Here is a 14,944-nt window from a genome sequence, read left to right as displayed (position 1 = left end):
TGTTTTTTGTGCAGCCCCTCCAAACCTTCCCCCCCCCCCCAGTGTTAAGAAGCCCAATAATGTCACTCCAATTCACTTGGAGCCAGCACCTAAAGAGGAGGGACCTCCTGTGGAACAGATTTAGAGCAGTCCTAATCCCACCCAAAGGGCCTTTCCTAACCACTAACAGACAAAGCCTATGTCAGGCCAATAATGGGCCTTGTGCTACTCTTCAGGCCAATGCAAGACAAAAGGGGTGAACTATAGGATGAACCTGACTGAACCGTCCTGAGCCTCTAGGAACTGCAGGCTTTTGAAACTAGAATGATATAAGTGTGGATTTCTAAAAATGGTGTGATGTGACCTTCTCTTTTGGTGGTATGTATTTTACAGTGAGAGCTTTTCCTGGGGTCATGAAATTTCATGTGTGTTTATGCTGGAAGGTTTGACATTAGAAAATAATTGATAGATGTTTTACTGGTACTATAATAAAAGCCAGAGCTGGTTTGCGTTACTGAATTGTGACAGCAGATAACGTCAAACCAGGACACTGCGAAAAAGGGATTAAGAGGATATGGCAGACATAAGATACTTTTTAACACTACTGAGTGCTTTTGGGCCATCCTGCGCATATGTTTTAACTTTAATCTATTTATTTTGTCAATATTAAGATAACTAGGTTTTTACTTAATGAATTAACTTTTACTCAAGAAAAAATGCGTTAAGAAACAAAAGGCTTAAATTTGTTTACAAATTAAACTATGTACAGACATATATATTTTTAGAACAAAATATTATCATATTTTTTAGTATTTCTATTGGTTTGAGTACTTCAGTGGCAAAAGCACTATCCATTAACTACATATAATGACCTATATTGGACTGCACATTTGAGGGAAAAAAGTTTTAAACTTGTGTAATTATTATTATTTTTTTTATGTTGTGCTATGATGGCCCTCCAGCAACAGCTTTAAGAATCCTCTTTCCCGGAGAATATCAGGTGATGCTGCTTAGGTGAGATTTATGTGTCCACACAGCCACTAAAAAGCCTTATAGGAGTAGAGTGGAGGATTAACACTTGAAATCAGTGCAATCTCAGCTGCATCGTAGATCTGCCCTGTGTTAACGTGAGTTACTGTATGTGAAGATAATGGTGAAAAATGAATTTCTCATGCAATAATGTCCAAATCATTTCATGGAGGAGATTTCAGATTAGATTGTTGTGGGTTTCAGGGTTTCAGTGATCGGTACTGATGTTGCTACAGACGTTTTATTTGTGGTGCCACTAAACATTTTCAAAGTATCTGAAAAATACTAATAGAAATGTTTTTCATCTCAACATATTATTTTGTACTCAAGTTTGCAGAGATTGTGTCTTAATATGTTAACCGGTTTCTTCAACATTTTTGTTTATCTGAGTAATTAAAAATGATTGTTTTTTTTACAGAAAATAAAGCTGTTTTCTTACATTGTTTTCCCTCTGTCCATTTTTTATTTCCATGGTTATGTCTTTGAATTATATGGTTGCAAGCAGACAATTATATAGGTTATTTGTTTCTTAATGTTTTTAGGATGCACGGTACAGTCTTTTTTAAAATTAATTAATTAATTTATTTTGAATTCTTTTGGAATGATATCTAATAATCATAGATTTAATGTTTCCATAAAACGGTTTAAAATCAGTGGTTCAACTTTTTGTGACTTTAAGGCCCCATGTAAGCCACGATATGTCCGGTATTTTAACCAATTATGACAGCAACGGGGAGTACTCCTATATTTAATTAACCAAGATTTATTTTGTGATTCCAGAAGTTTTAAGATATAAGCTGTATGTTCACCAATAAAAACAAGTAGTTATTAGAAGGCAGGGGAGGGGTGAGAAATATAATTTCAGTTTATATATATTATGATAAGTAGACAGCACAGCAGGCAAATTATGTGGAAAATTGAAGCAGCCACAAAGGAAATGGTGTGACTTGAAATCAATGCAAATTTAGTGTGGCTGATCCCTTGCTTACATGATTAGTGTTTGTGCCAATGTTTGGCTATTTCATCATGATGCAGACCGTCAGCTAAAGTAGTTGTTTTTGTAGAGTGAAATGTAGTGTGTGAATCTTTAAAGTCACAAACTCTGCAATATTGTGTATAAATGTTATTTAAAACTCTATTCATTCATTATGATCTATACTATTGAAATCAGTGGGGTAGGTTGTCACACTTTGCTTGTTTGACTTTCATTATAAGGGATTCTTAGAGGAACTGGACTGACTCAGGCTTTCATGTTACATTTTATTTAGTATCAATTGTATCAAAAGAACAAGTTATCCTCCTCAGTCAGTCTCTTACATACATATATCTTCGGTATAGTTTTGTGTGGTGCTAAAATGCATTATAACACATTCTCCACAAACACTTTTCTTATCTCTCCCTAAACTAATTTTCATGTATAAGAACAGCTTGTGTGACATGAAGCATTTCAGTGCAAAACAATTATGGCTTCTCTATGCAAAATTACTTTCTCATGTAGAAGGGGATACAGCAACATTTGTATTCCATGAATTGCATTACATTACATACTCAGAATAAAATTGTTTATGTAACTTCCAATTTCAAAATCAATTAACCAACAATTGTATCATCCACTTCACCTCGTTAACATGATACAACTGAAATCCTACAATAAATAATGGCATAATATCTACAATATTATCTACAGTTAAAGTATTAACTAATCTTTGCCAGCTTGTAGCATAAAGAAAAGATGCATATACATAAAACTAGTAAGATGAGACTTTCAGGTGGCTTTTTTCTCCAGGTAGCAATAGAGGTACAGTCAACTGCCAACATAAACTCAGTACACTTCTACCAAACCATGTTATTTGAACAGCATGATGGATGTGTTGTGTTTACCTCAATGGCAGTGACTCCAGCAGCTATTCCTCCCATAATGTTGATTTCCTCTGGATGATCTGAACAATTTGTTTAAAACAGCCCTGGGAAGAGAAACCAATATAAGGTGAAAGGGCCCAAATCATATAACCACATCTCTGTAATACACAGGGGTGCCGGAGTGATCTGAAAAGTGGTGGGGGGTCATATTTATATACCTTATCAGCATGGCTCATGAATATTAATTAGGTGACATATTCGCCTAGGCTGAAAAAATGGTAAGTGGACAGCAGTCATAGTTGTTTATGGTTCCTTTAGCCAATCAGAGCTGTCAAGACATAATTTTCGTGCGACTCCATAATGATTGGCAGAATTTAGACTGCATACTACTGTTACTATTTCTACCATATATTTCTATAGCATAGTAAGAGTAGTATGCTAGTACACAGTTCCAAATTCAGCTCTTATGTGCCCTTAAAGAGTTAGTTCACCCAAAACTTTAAATTAGTCCATGAATTACTCACCCTCGAGGCATCCTAGGTGTATATGACTTTCTTCTTTCAGATGAATCCAATCGGAGTTATATTAAAAAATATCTTTGATCTTCCAAGCTGTTTAATGGCAGTCAGCAGGTGTTGCAGTGCATCAGTCCAAAATAAGTGAAATAAAGTGCATCCATTCATAATAAAAAGTGTCTCACATGGCTCCGGGAGGTGAACAAAGACCTCCTGTAGTGAATCGATGCGTTTTTGTAAGAAAATTATATTATTCAAAACGTAATAATCACTTTAATCTAGCTTGCGTCAACAGTTGTACACGGAAGCAGCTCCGGGAGGATGACGTTTCATGGGCTAATTTTCATTTTTGGGTGAACTAACCCTTTAAAGTGGCGCCTGAAATATTGTAATTGCGAGTTCAGAGCACAGGAATTACTGAGCAAAGTCTCATTTACAAGCAGGAAGCTTAGGATTCTAGATTTGAGTCCATTTGAAACAATGTAGAAACACCAAACTGATCTCTCAGGAAAACGTAACTAATTTGCGAGGTGGTGATTTTGTATAAATTCGTATGATGTGAAAAACTTAAGCAGGAAGGTCCACCCCTAACCTCACCCCTAAAGCTAAATGACATAACCGAGTTTGGCGATTTTGCTAAATTTTACATTTCATTTACACGGTACATATTTCAATTCTTCCATCATTCCAAATTTAGACATAGTTATCTGGCAACTTCTGTTTTATGTCTCTGACTTGAATGCATGACTTAGAGGTATGATTTTCCCAGGTGCATTTGAATGCAGCATCAATCATATGCCATTTATGGCTCAGGTGATTGCCACAAAAATAATTGTCAGAATTATTGTAAATATGAGTTGGCAACTTCATAATTCCAACTGGGAACCAGAGATCATTTTAGAGATGGGATGACCTATAACCTTTCAACATGCAGAAGCAGAGAACCGTTTCAGTAGTAGCCTAAATGTTAGGTAATTATTAATTTCACAAAATACAGTTACATTTTTAGCATTTTGTGTTTTGTTTTTTTTTTTACATGGAGAAAAGCATATGTGTTACCAAGTAGTAGGTCCCACATACTCGATTCATTCTCAGCCTGCAAGATTTTTTTCTTCACACACCAGCTGCGACTTATATAATATAATGCTTATTTGCCAAAAACCAGCAAGTTGCTACACCTCTGGTAATACAATACATACTAGCAACTTTAACTGTGAAGGTTCTATATGGTTCTCACCACCACACCACTAAAATCTGCGTTGTCGTCGTCACAGAGGAAGAGCTCAGGACCTGCACAACAGGAAGGAGGGTAAAGGGCCCCGTTCTGCTTATAGTAGTAGGATTCAGAGAAGTCTGTGTAGTTACTGAAGCCACAGCACTGCAACTATTGCACAATGAAAAGCAAGAACAGTCAGTTGCATATAGTATTTTCACAAAAATTGCTTTGTACTGCTTTGTATATCTGCATATGTTTCCATGATATACAGTATGTGTATTGATCTGTAAAGTTCTTGAAGGATTTTTATTAGCCTGTCAAACTCTTGGCAGTCTGTTTAGTAAGCTCATTTTCACACTTACTGTCAACCACCCCATACTGGTTTGAAGGGCACTTTTAGCCAGAAAATTTGACATGATAGATTAATTTTATTTGACCTGTACAGAAAAGCCTGAGGCGCAGATCAATACTCATGTATGTATGTATTTGGTTGGCTGTGGCTTACTGTTGTCATGGTTGAGTTCCACAAGTCTGTGAGGATTTTATCTTTCCCATACTGCTCCTTCAGTCCAGGTGTGGCCCCTGCTCTTAGAATGATCTCTTTTAAAATCACAGATAAAGATAATCAGGGACTCATGAAAAGTCAGAAAGGAATGGAAACTAGCAGATGAAAAATCTTCCACAAACATACACTTTTTAACATTTTTGACATTTATCATAGCTAAATGAAACAAAGGCTAGGCAGTAAAGTAATTTCTCTGCAACTCAATTCTTACTAGTCAATCGTAAGTATATTTCCTCATATATTGATACTCGTGGATATCAAAGATTTGCATTTATTTGTCAATTAATTTGAAAAACATTCTAAAGTTGCATTCACATTATTTAATTTAATTTTCTGGTAACACTTTACAATAAGTTTTTATTTGTTAGCATTAGTAACTAAATTAGTTATGAACTAACAATGAACCATACTTCTAAAGAATTTATTCATCTTAGCTGATGTTATTTCAACCATAACTAATAAATTTTTTTTTTTAATCAAAAGTCGTATCTGTTTTTTAATGGTCCTGAGCTACTATGAACTAACAATTTTTTTATAAACTACTTTAACAAAGATAAATAAATACTGTAAAAAATCTTTTGCGTGTTGTCATTTAATGTTAAACATTTAAATTTAACGCGTTTGTTGTAAAGCATAACTAATGGGGCCTAATTTTAAAGTTTTACCCTTTTTAACACCATTAACACAATTTTACATCATTCTTGTTTATCAGTAAACTATGAAGAAGTCTGACTTTTATTCAACTTTTAAATTACCGGTAAATGTGAAAGACAGACTTCTTCATAAAAGTACTAATTTATGAATCAAACTCTGGTAGGGTGTTTAAAGTTATTTTTAGATCTTTATATTTTTTAATTTAGTCATTATGGAAGCTCAGCAAGTGAAAAATCACTTCGAAATGCAGTGGAGCAGGTCAGTCAGCGGTAAAAGCAACTTTACACATGTAAGCCACACATGTGTGCTACAGCATTACTTAATTAGAGCACATTTGCACAAAAATCTGTTTGCATGTCCTGAGCCTATTATTTATATTATTTAATATGTTTAGAACTGAATGCATGATATATGGAAAAATAGTGTATGTGAATGCACTGTGGCTGCATATGCTTTGTAAAGTAAAATCTCCTCTGTGTTGCATGCTTGCAGTTTCTTTCTCTTTCTCTCTCTTTTCTTACTTTCCCCCTTATTAGTTGGAATTTGATTAATAAACCCAGATGAATTTTAGCCACACAAGGACTCTGTTGCTAAGTGTTACATGTGTGTGTGTGTGTGTGTGTGTGTGTGTATGTGTGTGTGTTTTCTGGGAAAGGTGGGGTCAGCAAGAGTGGTCTTCAGCACAGCATGCCTGTGGGGATGTGCAGACAAAACACAATTAAAAGTGCTCCCCCTCCCACCTATATGAAGCAGTGGAAGCTACACAGATCAGTAGAGCTATTACATGCAAGCTAATCCATCAATGTCTGGAGGAATTCCCTCACAATCTAGACAGGACAAAGCGCTGTAAGGCAATAGAACGATTACTAATTGCTGATCTGAGACCAGTGTGTATGAAACAGAATGCCATTTAAAACATCAACTGAAAGTAATACAACATAAGAATGTAAATTCGATGTGCTTTGACTTATCATAATAGCAATCTTTAATTTAAAGAATGAAAAAGTTATTGCCCAACAACACCATATCAGCACAATGGAATTGAAATGTTATTGAAATGGGAGTGATTACATTTTGGATTACACAGTAAACAGCTGTGACCAATTGAACATTAAAAACGCAATCTCCATAACGATTTGGCGTATTCTGTAACAATTTTACATATTAATGTAAACATGTAATGCTATTCAAATTCATATTGTGTGATTGTTATGACTTTGTGAAGCCTATTTCTTATCAAAAATACAACAGGGCAGCTGCTCATAGACTTGCACATGAATTATTAAAACACCAATTTCTTCTGTCAGGAAAATAAATAAATGAATGGATAAAAGTGTGATGGTGACAAACAGCAAATTAAATAGGTATTTGCATGCTTAATGTTCCTCTGAACGATTTAGGTGATCTATAATTCACTGGAATGTCGTGCACTTTTCATTTCTGGTGACTCTAGCATTAAGCGCTCTGGCTTGTTGATGAAGTACCGCGTTTCATCCAGATAGCTATATAAATTATGTTTCATGAACAAACTAATTCTATGCTTGCCTAAATACCTAGAAGACTATTTTAAATCTCAATGGAGTAGAACTAATTACCAAAAACCACAAAGACAGTTTGGTTAAAAAGTATAAGCTTCTATTTTGGGTTTATACTCTTTTCTTTTTCATTACAAATTATAGCATAGCAATGAGTGAAACAGCCTCACTTACAATTTCTCAGTATTTTGCATGATATAGTAAGTTGTGTAAAACCTGACAATTATGTTATCCAGCATGATTTGAGAATGTTTTTTTGCTGCAGTAAGAATATCTGACCTCGAATTAACGTGTGTGTAATTTATATGTTGGTTTTTCATGTTTTGAGTGACTCTAGCATTAAGCGCTCTGGCTTGTTGATGAAGTACCGCGTTTCATCCAGATAGCTATATAAATGATGTTTCATGAACAAACTAATTCTATGCTTGCCTAAATACCTAGAAGACTATTTTAAATCTCAATGGAGTAGAACCAATTACCAAAAACCACAAAGACAGTTTGGTTAAAAAGTATAAGCTTCTATTTTGGGTTTATACTCTTTTCTTTTTCATTACAAATTATAGCATAGCAATGAGTGAAACAGCCTCACTTACAATTTCTCAGTATTTGGCATGATATAGTAAGTTGTGTAAAACCTGACAATTATGTTATCCAGCATGATTTGAGAATGTTTTTTTTGCTGCAGTAAGAATATCTGACCTCGAATTAACGTGTGTGTAATTTATATGTTGGTTTTTCATGTTTTGAACACCATATATTTTCAATGTAGTCATAGGTTTTGAACCCTGTTGTATGTAGTATCAGATATTCTTTTTCCTGTATGGGTTTATCTATTCATATGCATTAAATGAGATTGCTGTCTGTTAAATGGAATTCAATTTTTTTATTTGCCCTAAAAGGCCTTTGTGTTTTTAATTAAATTGCATTATTCTCTTAACATACCCTCCATAACTCATTGAAAGTTGTTGTAATTATTATACATTTCACTAAATGGGTGAAGCTCTGTATGTAAATCGCCTGTTTTGCATATAAAATACTTAAACGTCAATATTGTAGTGCGATAAATTGCTCAAAGTGAGAGTGCTGGCATAGTGCCTGAAGTTATCTGGGAATTATTAAGTGGCTGAATGTGCTGGAGCCATTTCAACCCCCCTAATTTAATGATGGCCAGAGTATGATGAGAAATTTACATGCAGAGGGACAAAGAGTGTGTGGGGGGATAGGGAGGATTGGCAGAGAGGTCAGTGGTTTCAAGCGAGACTCACGTATGAGGAATAGACCAGGGCTACTATTGTGGCTGCCGTCTCAGCAATGCAAATGATCAGGATAATGGAGAAGAACTGTTAGCACAGAGAAAGACAAAGAGAGTGAACATATTAACAAAACTTGAACGTAAAACCTTTTTTGACACTTGATATTAGGTAATAAAATGAATGAGATTTACCATTATAAGAAGGCATTTGCTCTCTTTCTGAGCTCCACAGCACCCCAGCAGTCCAAGCAGAGTCATAACTGCTCCAATAGTGATGCTGAAGATTCCTACATTGACATGACTCTGGAAATCATCAGTGAAGGGTGGCAAAACTTTCATAAAGGAATCTCCATCCACTGTCACCCATATCCCTGCACCCACCAAACACATACCTGCCAGCTGTCAAAAACATTTTTTCACTTTTTACTTCCACAAATTCACAATTGCATTTTAATAGTGATATGCTAATGCTTAGATACAAATAAGATAATGTATACAGTCACTCTGTCATCAGAGCTGTAACCACCACAATGAGGTGAGCAAGTCCCCCTCCCCAATAATCAGACATGGCCAAATATTCCACCAATAACTGATATTCTTGATGCTAACTGATGCAATCCATTACAAACTACTGTCTATGTTGTAACATGACAAAAAGGGATCTGCCTCAATGGACTAACTGTGCAAAATAAAGCAGTAAGTGCCAAAAAGCTAAAGGGCAAAATAGGTAAGGGGAGTTGTTAGGTACATGCTTTTGGCCATAGCTGGCCAGGTTTCATATTAAACACATACATTTTATCATTTAATGATAACAAATCATCCTTCTGCCAAACAATGTAGTTGTTCAGCATGTTTAGCAGAATGGCAAAACAAAACGCAGACCCAGTGGCACATTAATACTGATGTATAAGAGTAAATAATAATAATAATAATAATTGTAAAAAAAATATAAAAATAAATAATAATAATAATAATAACAGAGCCATTGTTGGCATATAGGCATAACCCATGTTTAAGAGTGTTTGTGTGCACATTTTAAAATAAAAAATATACTTTAAAGTTATTTCAAATGATTACAGTAAGTTATAGTTTTAGCTATACTTTTACTATTTTACTTTCTTTTCCTTTTTCATTATTTCTTTAAAATGTGCAGTCACGTTAGCGAAATTTAATGGGCAAAATGTTTTATTAACAGCTCACACAGAAGTCACTTTTAAACCAAGCTGCTTTCTAATGGTCCACGGGGCAAATCCGCATGACCAACTTGCGAAATCTTTGATATCATACAAAATTCCCATGCTCAAGTTACTTTGCTGTAAGCTCCAGTTCATATAAAAGCATTATGACCACAGGCGTATATCAGTTATAGTCATGTATCCGCATGACCAACTTGCGAAATCTTTGATATCATACAAAATTCCCTGCGCAAATTAGGCATAGTATGAAAATGACCTTATTTTGCTAAAAACATTTGCCAAACAATAGTAAATGTGACCGAAACTAGTTCCAGTGTCACTATCAACCACCCAACGCACACTAGGATGGCTTTTGTTGCGTTTGAATGAAACAACAGCAAGAGACTTTGCGAAAAAGAATGTAGGAAATGTACCGGGTAAGTGATTTTTTGCTGTTGTTATTCACAATTTTCAGTCCTCAAAATCCTTTTAGTAAATGAATTAAGCAAATATCTTAGAAGAAAGGTTTGCCAACTATATCAAGGTCAGTAATGTGACCAGCTCTTTTACAATACAAATCTTTTGTATCTTTCAAAACAGACTATAGTCTGATTCTGTGTGACATAGTGCTAAACACAGATTATCACTCATATTTTAGTTCATGAAACATCATCATCATACCTCATGCTCAAGTTACTTTGCTGTAAGCTCCAGTTCATATAAAAGCATTATGACCACAGGCGTATATCAGTTATAGTCATGTGGATTTGGCTCCTTTATCTTTTGCATTTTCCCATGACTTTTTATTCTCACCATTACGCTGTACGATAAGAGGCCCTGCATGGATTTCCCATTATTGCCAGAGTGTATCTGAGCTATGTGTGTTCTTCCATAGAGGTAGGTCATTCAACAATGGCAATGACTCAATAGAAAACTAAAGGGTGCCTTTAAAGGGGTCATATGATGCTGCTAAAAATAACATTATTTTGTGTATTTGGTGTAATGAAATGTGTTTATGCGGTTTAAGGTTCAAAAAACACATTATTTTCCACATACTGTAAATTATTGTTTCTCCTCTATGCCCCGCCTTTCTGAAAAGCTCATCGGTCTGAAAAGTGAGGTGTGCTCTGATTGGCCAGCTATCCAGTGCATTGTGATTGGTCGAATACCTCAAGCGTGTTACGAAAATGTTACGCCCCTAGCATATTGTGATGCCCTGTCCGGCCAGAGCGACGAGACAAAAGATTGGGTGTGTTAGAACGAGCCGTTTTAGGTAGGCGTGGTTGACTCTTAAATTTTATAAAGAATATCTCTTTGGATTTGAGACTTTAGTCTTTGCAACTTTAAAGTGATTTGACATGTGGCCAAGTATGGTGACCCATACTCGGAATTAGTGCTCTGCATTTATCCCATCCAAAGTGCACATACACAGCAGTGAACACACACACACCGTGAACACACACCCGGAGCAGTGGGCAGCCATTTTTTTGCTGCGGCGCCCGGGGAGCAGTTGGGGGTTCGGTGCCTTGCTCAAGGGCACCTCAGTCATGGTATTGCAGGTGGGAGAGAGCACTGTACATTCACTCCCCCCATCTACATTCCCTGCCGGTACGAGACTCGAACCCGCAACCCGTTACAAGTCAGACTCTCTAACCATTAGGCCACGACTTCCCTATTTACAGATCTTCTTTATGCACCAAGAGCTTGTAACACTCTAAAGAGAAAGGAAAAATTGAAATCGCATCATATGACCCCTTTAATGGCCACAAGCCTGCAGGATTAGGTGCTCAGCTGCTCATTTACAGTATGCCTCTTCCAGGACGCTTTGCAGACAAGAGGTCTGACACATAACCAGGTCTGGTTATGGCATGGGTTTCCTGGGGTAATGATGGACACACAATGTTGTTGTCATTATGTGTCTTCTGATGTATCAAGATCCAAGTGCAACACCATGGTTGGATTATTTAACTGTGGGATGTAGAAGAGGTTTATTCAAAGGCTCTGCCTATTTCATGTGATATCTCCAAGCAGAATGATAGGCATCCAGTCGAATATCAAAAGGTCTAAGCCCCAGAACACATTTGGTGGTGGTTTGGGTTAATGAATGGTTTGGTGTTAGCATGTTAATTCACAATTGGTGCCATAACCATCTCTGAAACCTGATATGTTCTGTCAGACACAATCACGACTGTCAGGGCAACCCACATCCAGCTCAGCTGGCTGACAGCTGAACATGAAACGCTCAATATTCCTTCCCCATCAACGTTTATTTTTTCCATGTGACAATAATTTTCATTTCATCATTTCCCGTTTGCGCTCATGGAGCTTTGGGAATTTTTCTGAATGTTTTAGCAGTTTAACTGTCAGCTTTTGATAATGGACACGTCTCTAAGCAAATAGAATTTGACGGGCATATTACCTTCAACTTCTTTTCTTCAAAAATTCCTCCCTTCCTGTCATAATTATTGCTTTTTTCCCTTTTTTTAATCAAATAATGCTTTGATGAAATGCCACCATGCATGGCATAATGTTGGAAATGGTGTGTCAAAGAAAGATGCATCTGGAGAGATTACAAGGAAATCAGATTATGTGTAGGGGTAAACTAAGGAAATGAAATGGCACACTGTATGGGATTGGAATGAAACCGATTAGACTTGGGGAGAGGAGAAAAATAATTTGAATTTCCATGGTATTTCACAAGGAGTTATAGAGACCACTGTGCAGGGAGATCTAAACAGAAAAAAGCATGTTACGGGCTGTCTTGCTTAATATAAGTCAAAATGTGTAAAATATATTGAATGTGGGTTCACAAATGTGGGTTTTTCATCTCAATGTGATCTGTTTGTTGGAGCCTCTTGGCTCACAGTCTTGACTGACACTCAAATATTTACAATAGGAATCCAATCCAATTACACTGACAGCTATTTGAGTATTATTATGGTTATTTGCACTTGGTCAGTTGATCCGTTTATATTGATATCATTGGCAGCAAATACTCAGCTCAATAATAGCTCAAGAGGTGATTTGAGATGCAACTTAAGCAAATGTAAATGTATTTCCTGAAAAAAAAACTATACTGTTGCTGTCATTCACCATTAATACTTGAACACCTGCAAATAAAGGTGACAATAAAGGCCCATTCACACCAGTAAACTATAATTATTAAGATAACAATAACTATATTACCGTCCTCACCAATTCTCCAGTTCTCTTTTAAAGTGTGGTGGATTTTGATTGGCTGTCAATATTTTATATTAAGGCTGGAATACACTGCGTGACTCTCTGAATATGAACACTAGGCATCATACACTTGCTGACTTTGTAAATGGTTACAGAGGAAAAACTGGGGATCATACGATAAATGATTGAGCGTCATACACTACCAGACTTTTGGGCCGTTCTGAACACAAGAAAGGAGGAGAAGCATGACAAATGAAGTCTAAATAGGTTCTAAAATAGGCTCAAAATATTAAACGTTTGATATCCTCAGCAAAGATGGAGTCATTGCCAGAATCTAAAAAATGGAGCCTGTTCCCATCATACATTTCTTGATTTTCTGTGAAATTCTGTCGACTCAAATCTCTAGATTGGCTCTGGTTTTTTTCGACAGCCAGTGTTGACTCGTCCAGAGTGTAAATCAGTGCAAAAGTCGTGCAGCGCATGGCCTTTAGTCGTTATTTAGTCGCTACTCGCATAGATGGAGAACAGTTATTAATGTTATAGTTATCGTCTTTGGTTTAAAGACGCTCCATAATCAACAGACATATATTTAAACAAAGCAAACTTACAGTAAACATAAAAAATCAAATTAGTTTATCTTTTGTTGACCCACCATTTCTCTCGAAACATTGTCAGACTTAAGACTGATTGACAGACTGATAGGTTTGTTGAGATTTTGACAAAAATAACAAAAAGCACTTGGTTACAAATTTCTCGTTTTTTTGCTTTTAATGAAATCTTTGCAGAAAACCTTGACCTTGTATTCTGTATAACCCATGTAATGCCAGTTTTATCTTCTACCGACCTTCACAAGTATTAAGACTGATAAGTCAGTTGTAGTTTCATATAAATAGAAACTGTTCACCAAATAGAAATTAATAGTATTCTGCTCTAGCAATGCTTTGAATGAAATAGTGTACACTATTATGTAGGCTCTCATTTGTTCCCGTTTCTACAGCATTAAAAATCTCCTGTCCCACCAAGCAACCCAGCATACCCTCATTTCAGGCACTTGCCGTCTTTAGCTCTCAAACAAACAAAGTGGCCGTGAAAAATAATGAGATGAAAATTGTTTGAAGTGAGTAAATGTGACTGGCTTACTCACATTCACACTTTGACTGCGATTATCAAGACTTCACTGTGGAACAGTGAAGCATTTTCTAATGAATTCGTGTTATCGGTTTGCATTAGTTCAATTTATGTGTGTACTGTGTGCATTCGTCGTAAAGAGGAGAGGATAAATTATTTCTTGCTTATTCAGAGGCAGGCTGAATCTATTTCATTCTTTACACCCCACATAAAAGTCTCAGTCAATAAATAAAGAAATGCAATTATTCTTCTAAACACCCCTCTCCCTGCACTCAAATGTATACATTTAATGAGGGAAAAAAAGCTTACTTACACAGATGAGCAAGTTGAACACAACCATCACAACTTTGACAAATGTGAAGCAGCCCATTTTGAATCTGTATACATAAACACGCATACAGTACATGTTGACTCCTTTCCACTTAAATCCATTCAAATCAAATTTTATTATGCTTTTGTAGCAACTCACCTGGTTTGATCCAAAGTGCACTAATAGATGAAAACACAGTTGAGTGAGATGTTAAGTGAGAAATAGGCAGCGAGGAAAAGAGATAGAATGAGAGGGAAAGAAAGTAGGAGAGGTTCACAGGTGAGATGGGTGTGGTTTGGATATTAAATAGCTGGTTAGAGTGGCTTTAATATGGCTTGTGTGTCATATGACTAGTGGGTTCAACTGGTTTTTATACTAATTTTGTATGGTACAAAATCTCCCTCACACATAATGGAAAATGTTTTACTTGCTAATGAATGGCAATTATTTGAAATGTACTTATGATACCAATTCAAAAATAAAATACATAATTGATTAGATTTTTATGGTTTCAAAAAATTTTTGAAAGGTCAATGAGTATCTAGA

At 36.0% G+C, this 14,944-nt stretch overlaps 2 protein-coding genes across 2 annotated transcripts in view; one reads left to right on the top strand and one right to left on the bottom strand.

The window, feature by feature from the left end:
- Positions 1–654, top strand: part of LOC107594636 (protein O-linked-mannose beta-1,2-N-acetylglucosaminyltransferase 1-like) — a 16,936-nt gene extending 16,282 nt beyond the window's left edge. Inside the window, exon 21 of the mRNA XM_016284755.1 lies at positions 119–654. Coding sequence (XP_016140241.1) covers positions 119–239 — 121 coding nt within the window. The 3' untranslated portion in view covers positions 240–654. The remainder of the gene's footprint in view (positions 1–118) is intronic.
- A 3,951-nt stretch (positions 655–4,605) lies between these two features.
- LOC107594634 (tetraspanin-1-like) lies at positions 4,606–14,458 on the bottom strand. Its single transcript, XM_016284753.1, has 5 exons — positions 14,402–14,458; positions 8,798–9,004; positions 8,615–8,693; positions 5,105–5,199; positions 4,606–4,767 (listed from the first exon to the last, which is right to left on the bottom strand). The coding sequence occupies exons 1-5, from the start codon at positions 14,456–14,458 to the stop codon at positions 4,606–4,608; spliced, it is 600 nt and encodes a 199-aa protein (XP_016140239.1).
- Between the last annotated feature and the right edge of the window lie 486 nt (positions 14,459–14,944).

This window comes from Sinocyclocheilus grahami, unplaced genomic scaffold (assembly GCF_001515645.1).
Source record: "Sinocyclocheilus grahami isolate Dianchi unplaced genomic scaffold, SAMN03320097.WGS_v1.1 scaffold187.1, whole genome shotgun sequence".
Taxonomy (NCBI): Eukaryota; Metazoa; Chordata; class Actinopteri; order Cypriniformes; family Cyprinidae; genus Sinocyclocheilus; species Sinocyclocheilus grahami.
This window is presented reverse-complemented; position numbering and strand designations above follow the sequence as displayed.

Coding starts and splice junctions, on each gene's coding strand:
- LOC107594634 (XM_016284753.1), bottom strand. CDS start 14,458: ATGGGCTGCTTCACATTTGTCAAAGTTGTGATGGTTGTGTTCAACTTG. Junction 8,694..8,797: donor GCAAATGCCTTCTTATAATG/GTAAATCTCATT, acceptor CTGTGCTAACAG/TTCTTCTCCATTATCCTGAT. Junction 5,200..8,614: donor GGTCTATTCCTCATACGTGA/GTCTCGCTTGAA, acceptor TGATTTTAAAAG/AGATCATTCTAAGAGCAGGG.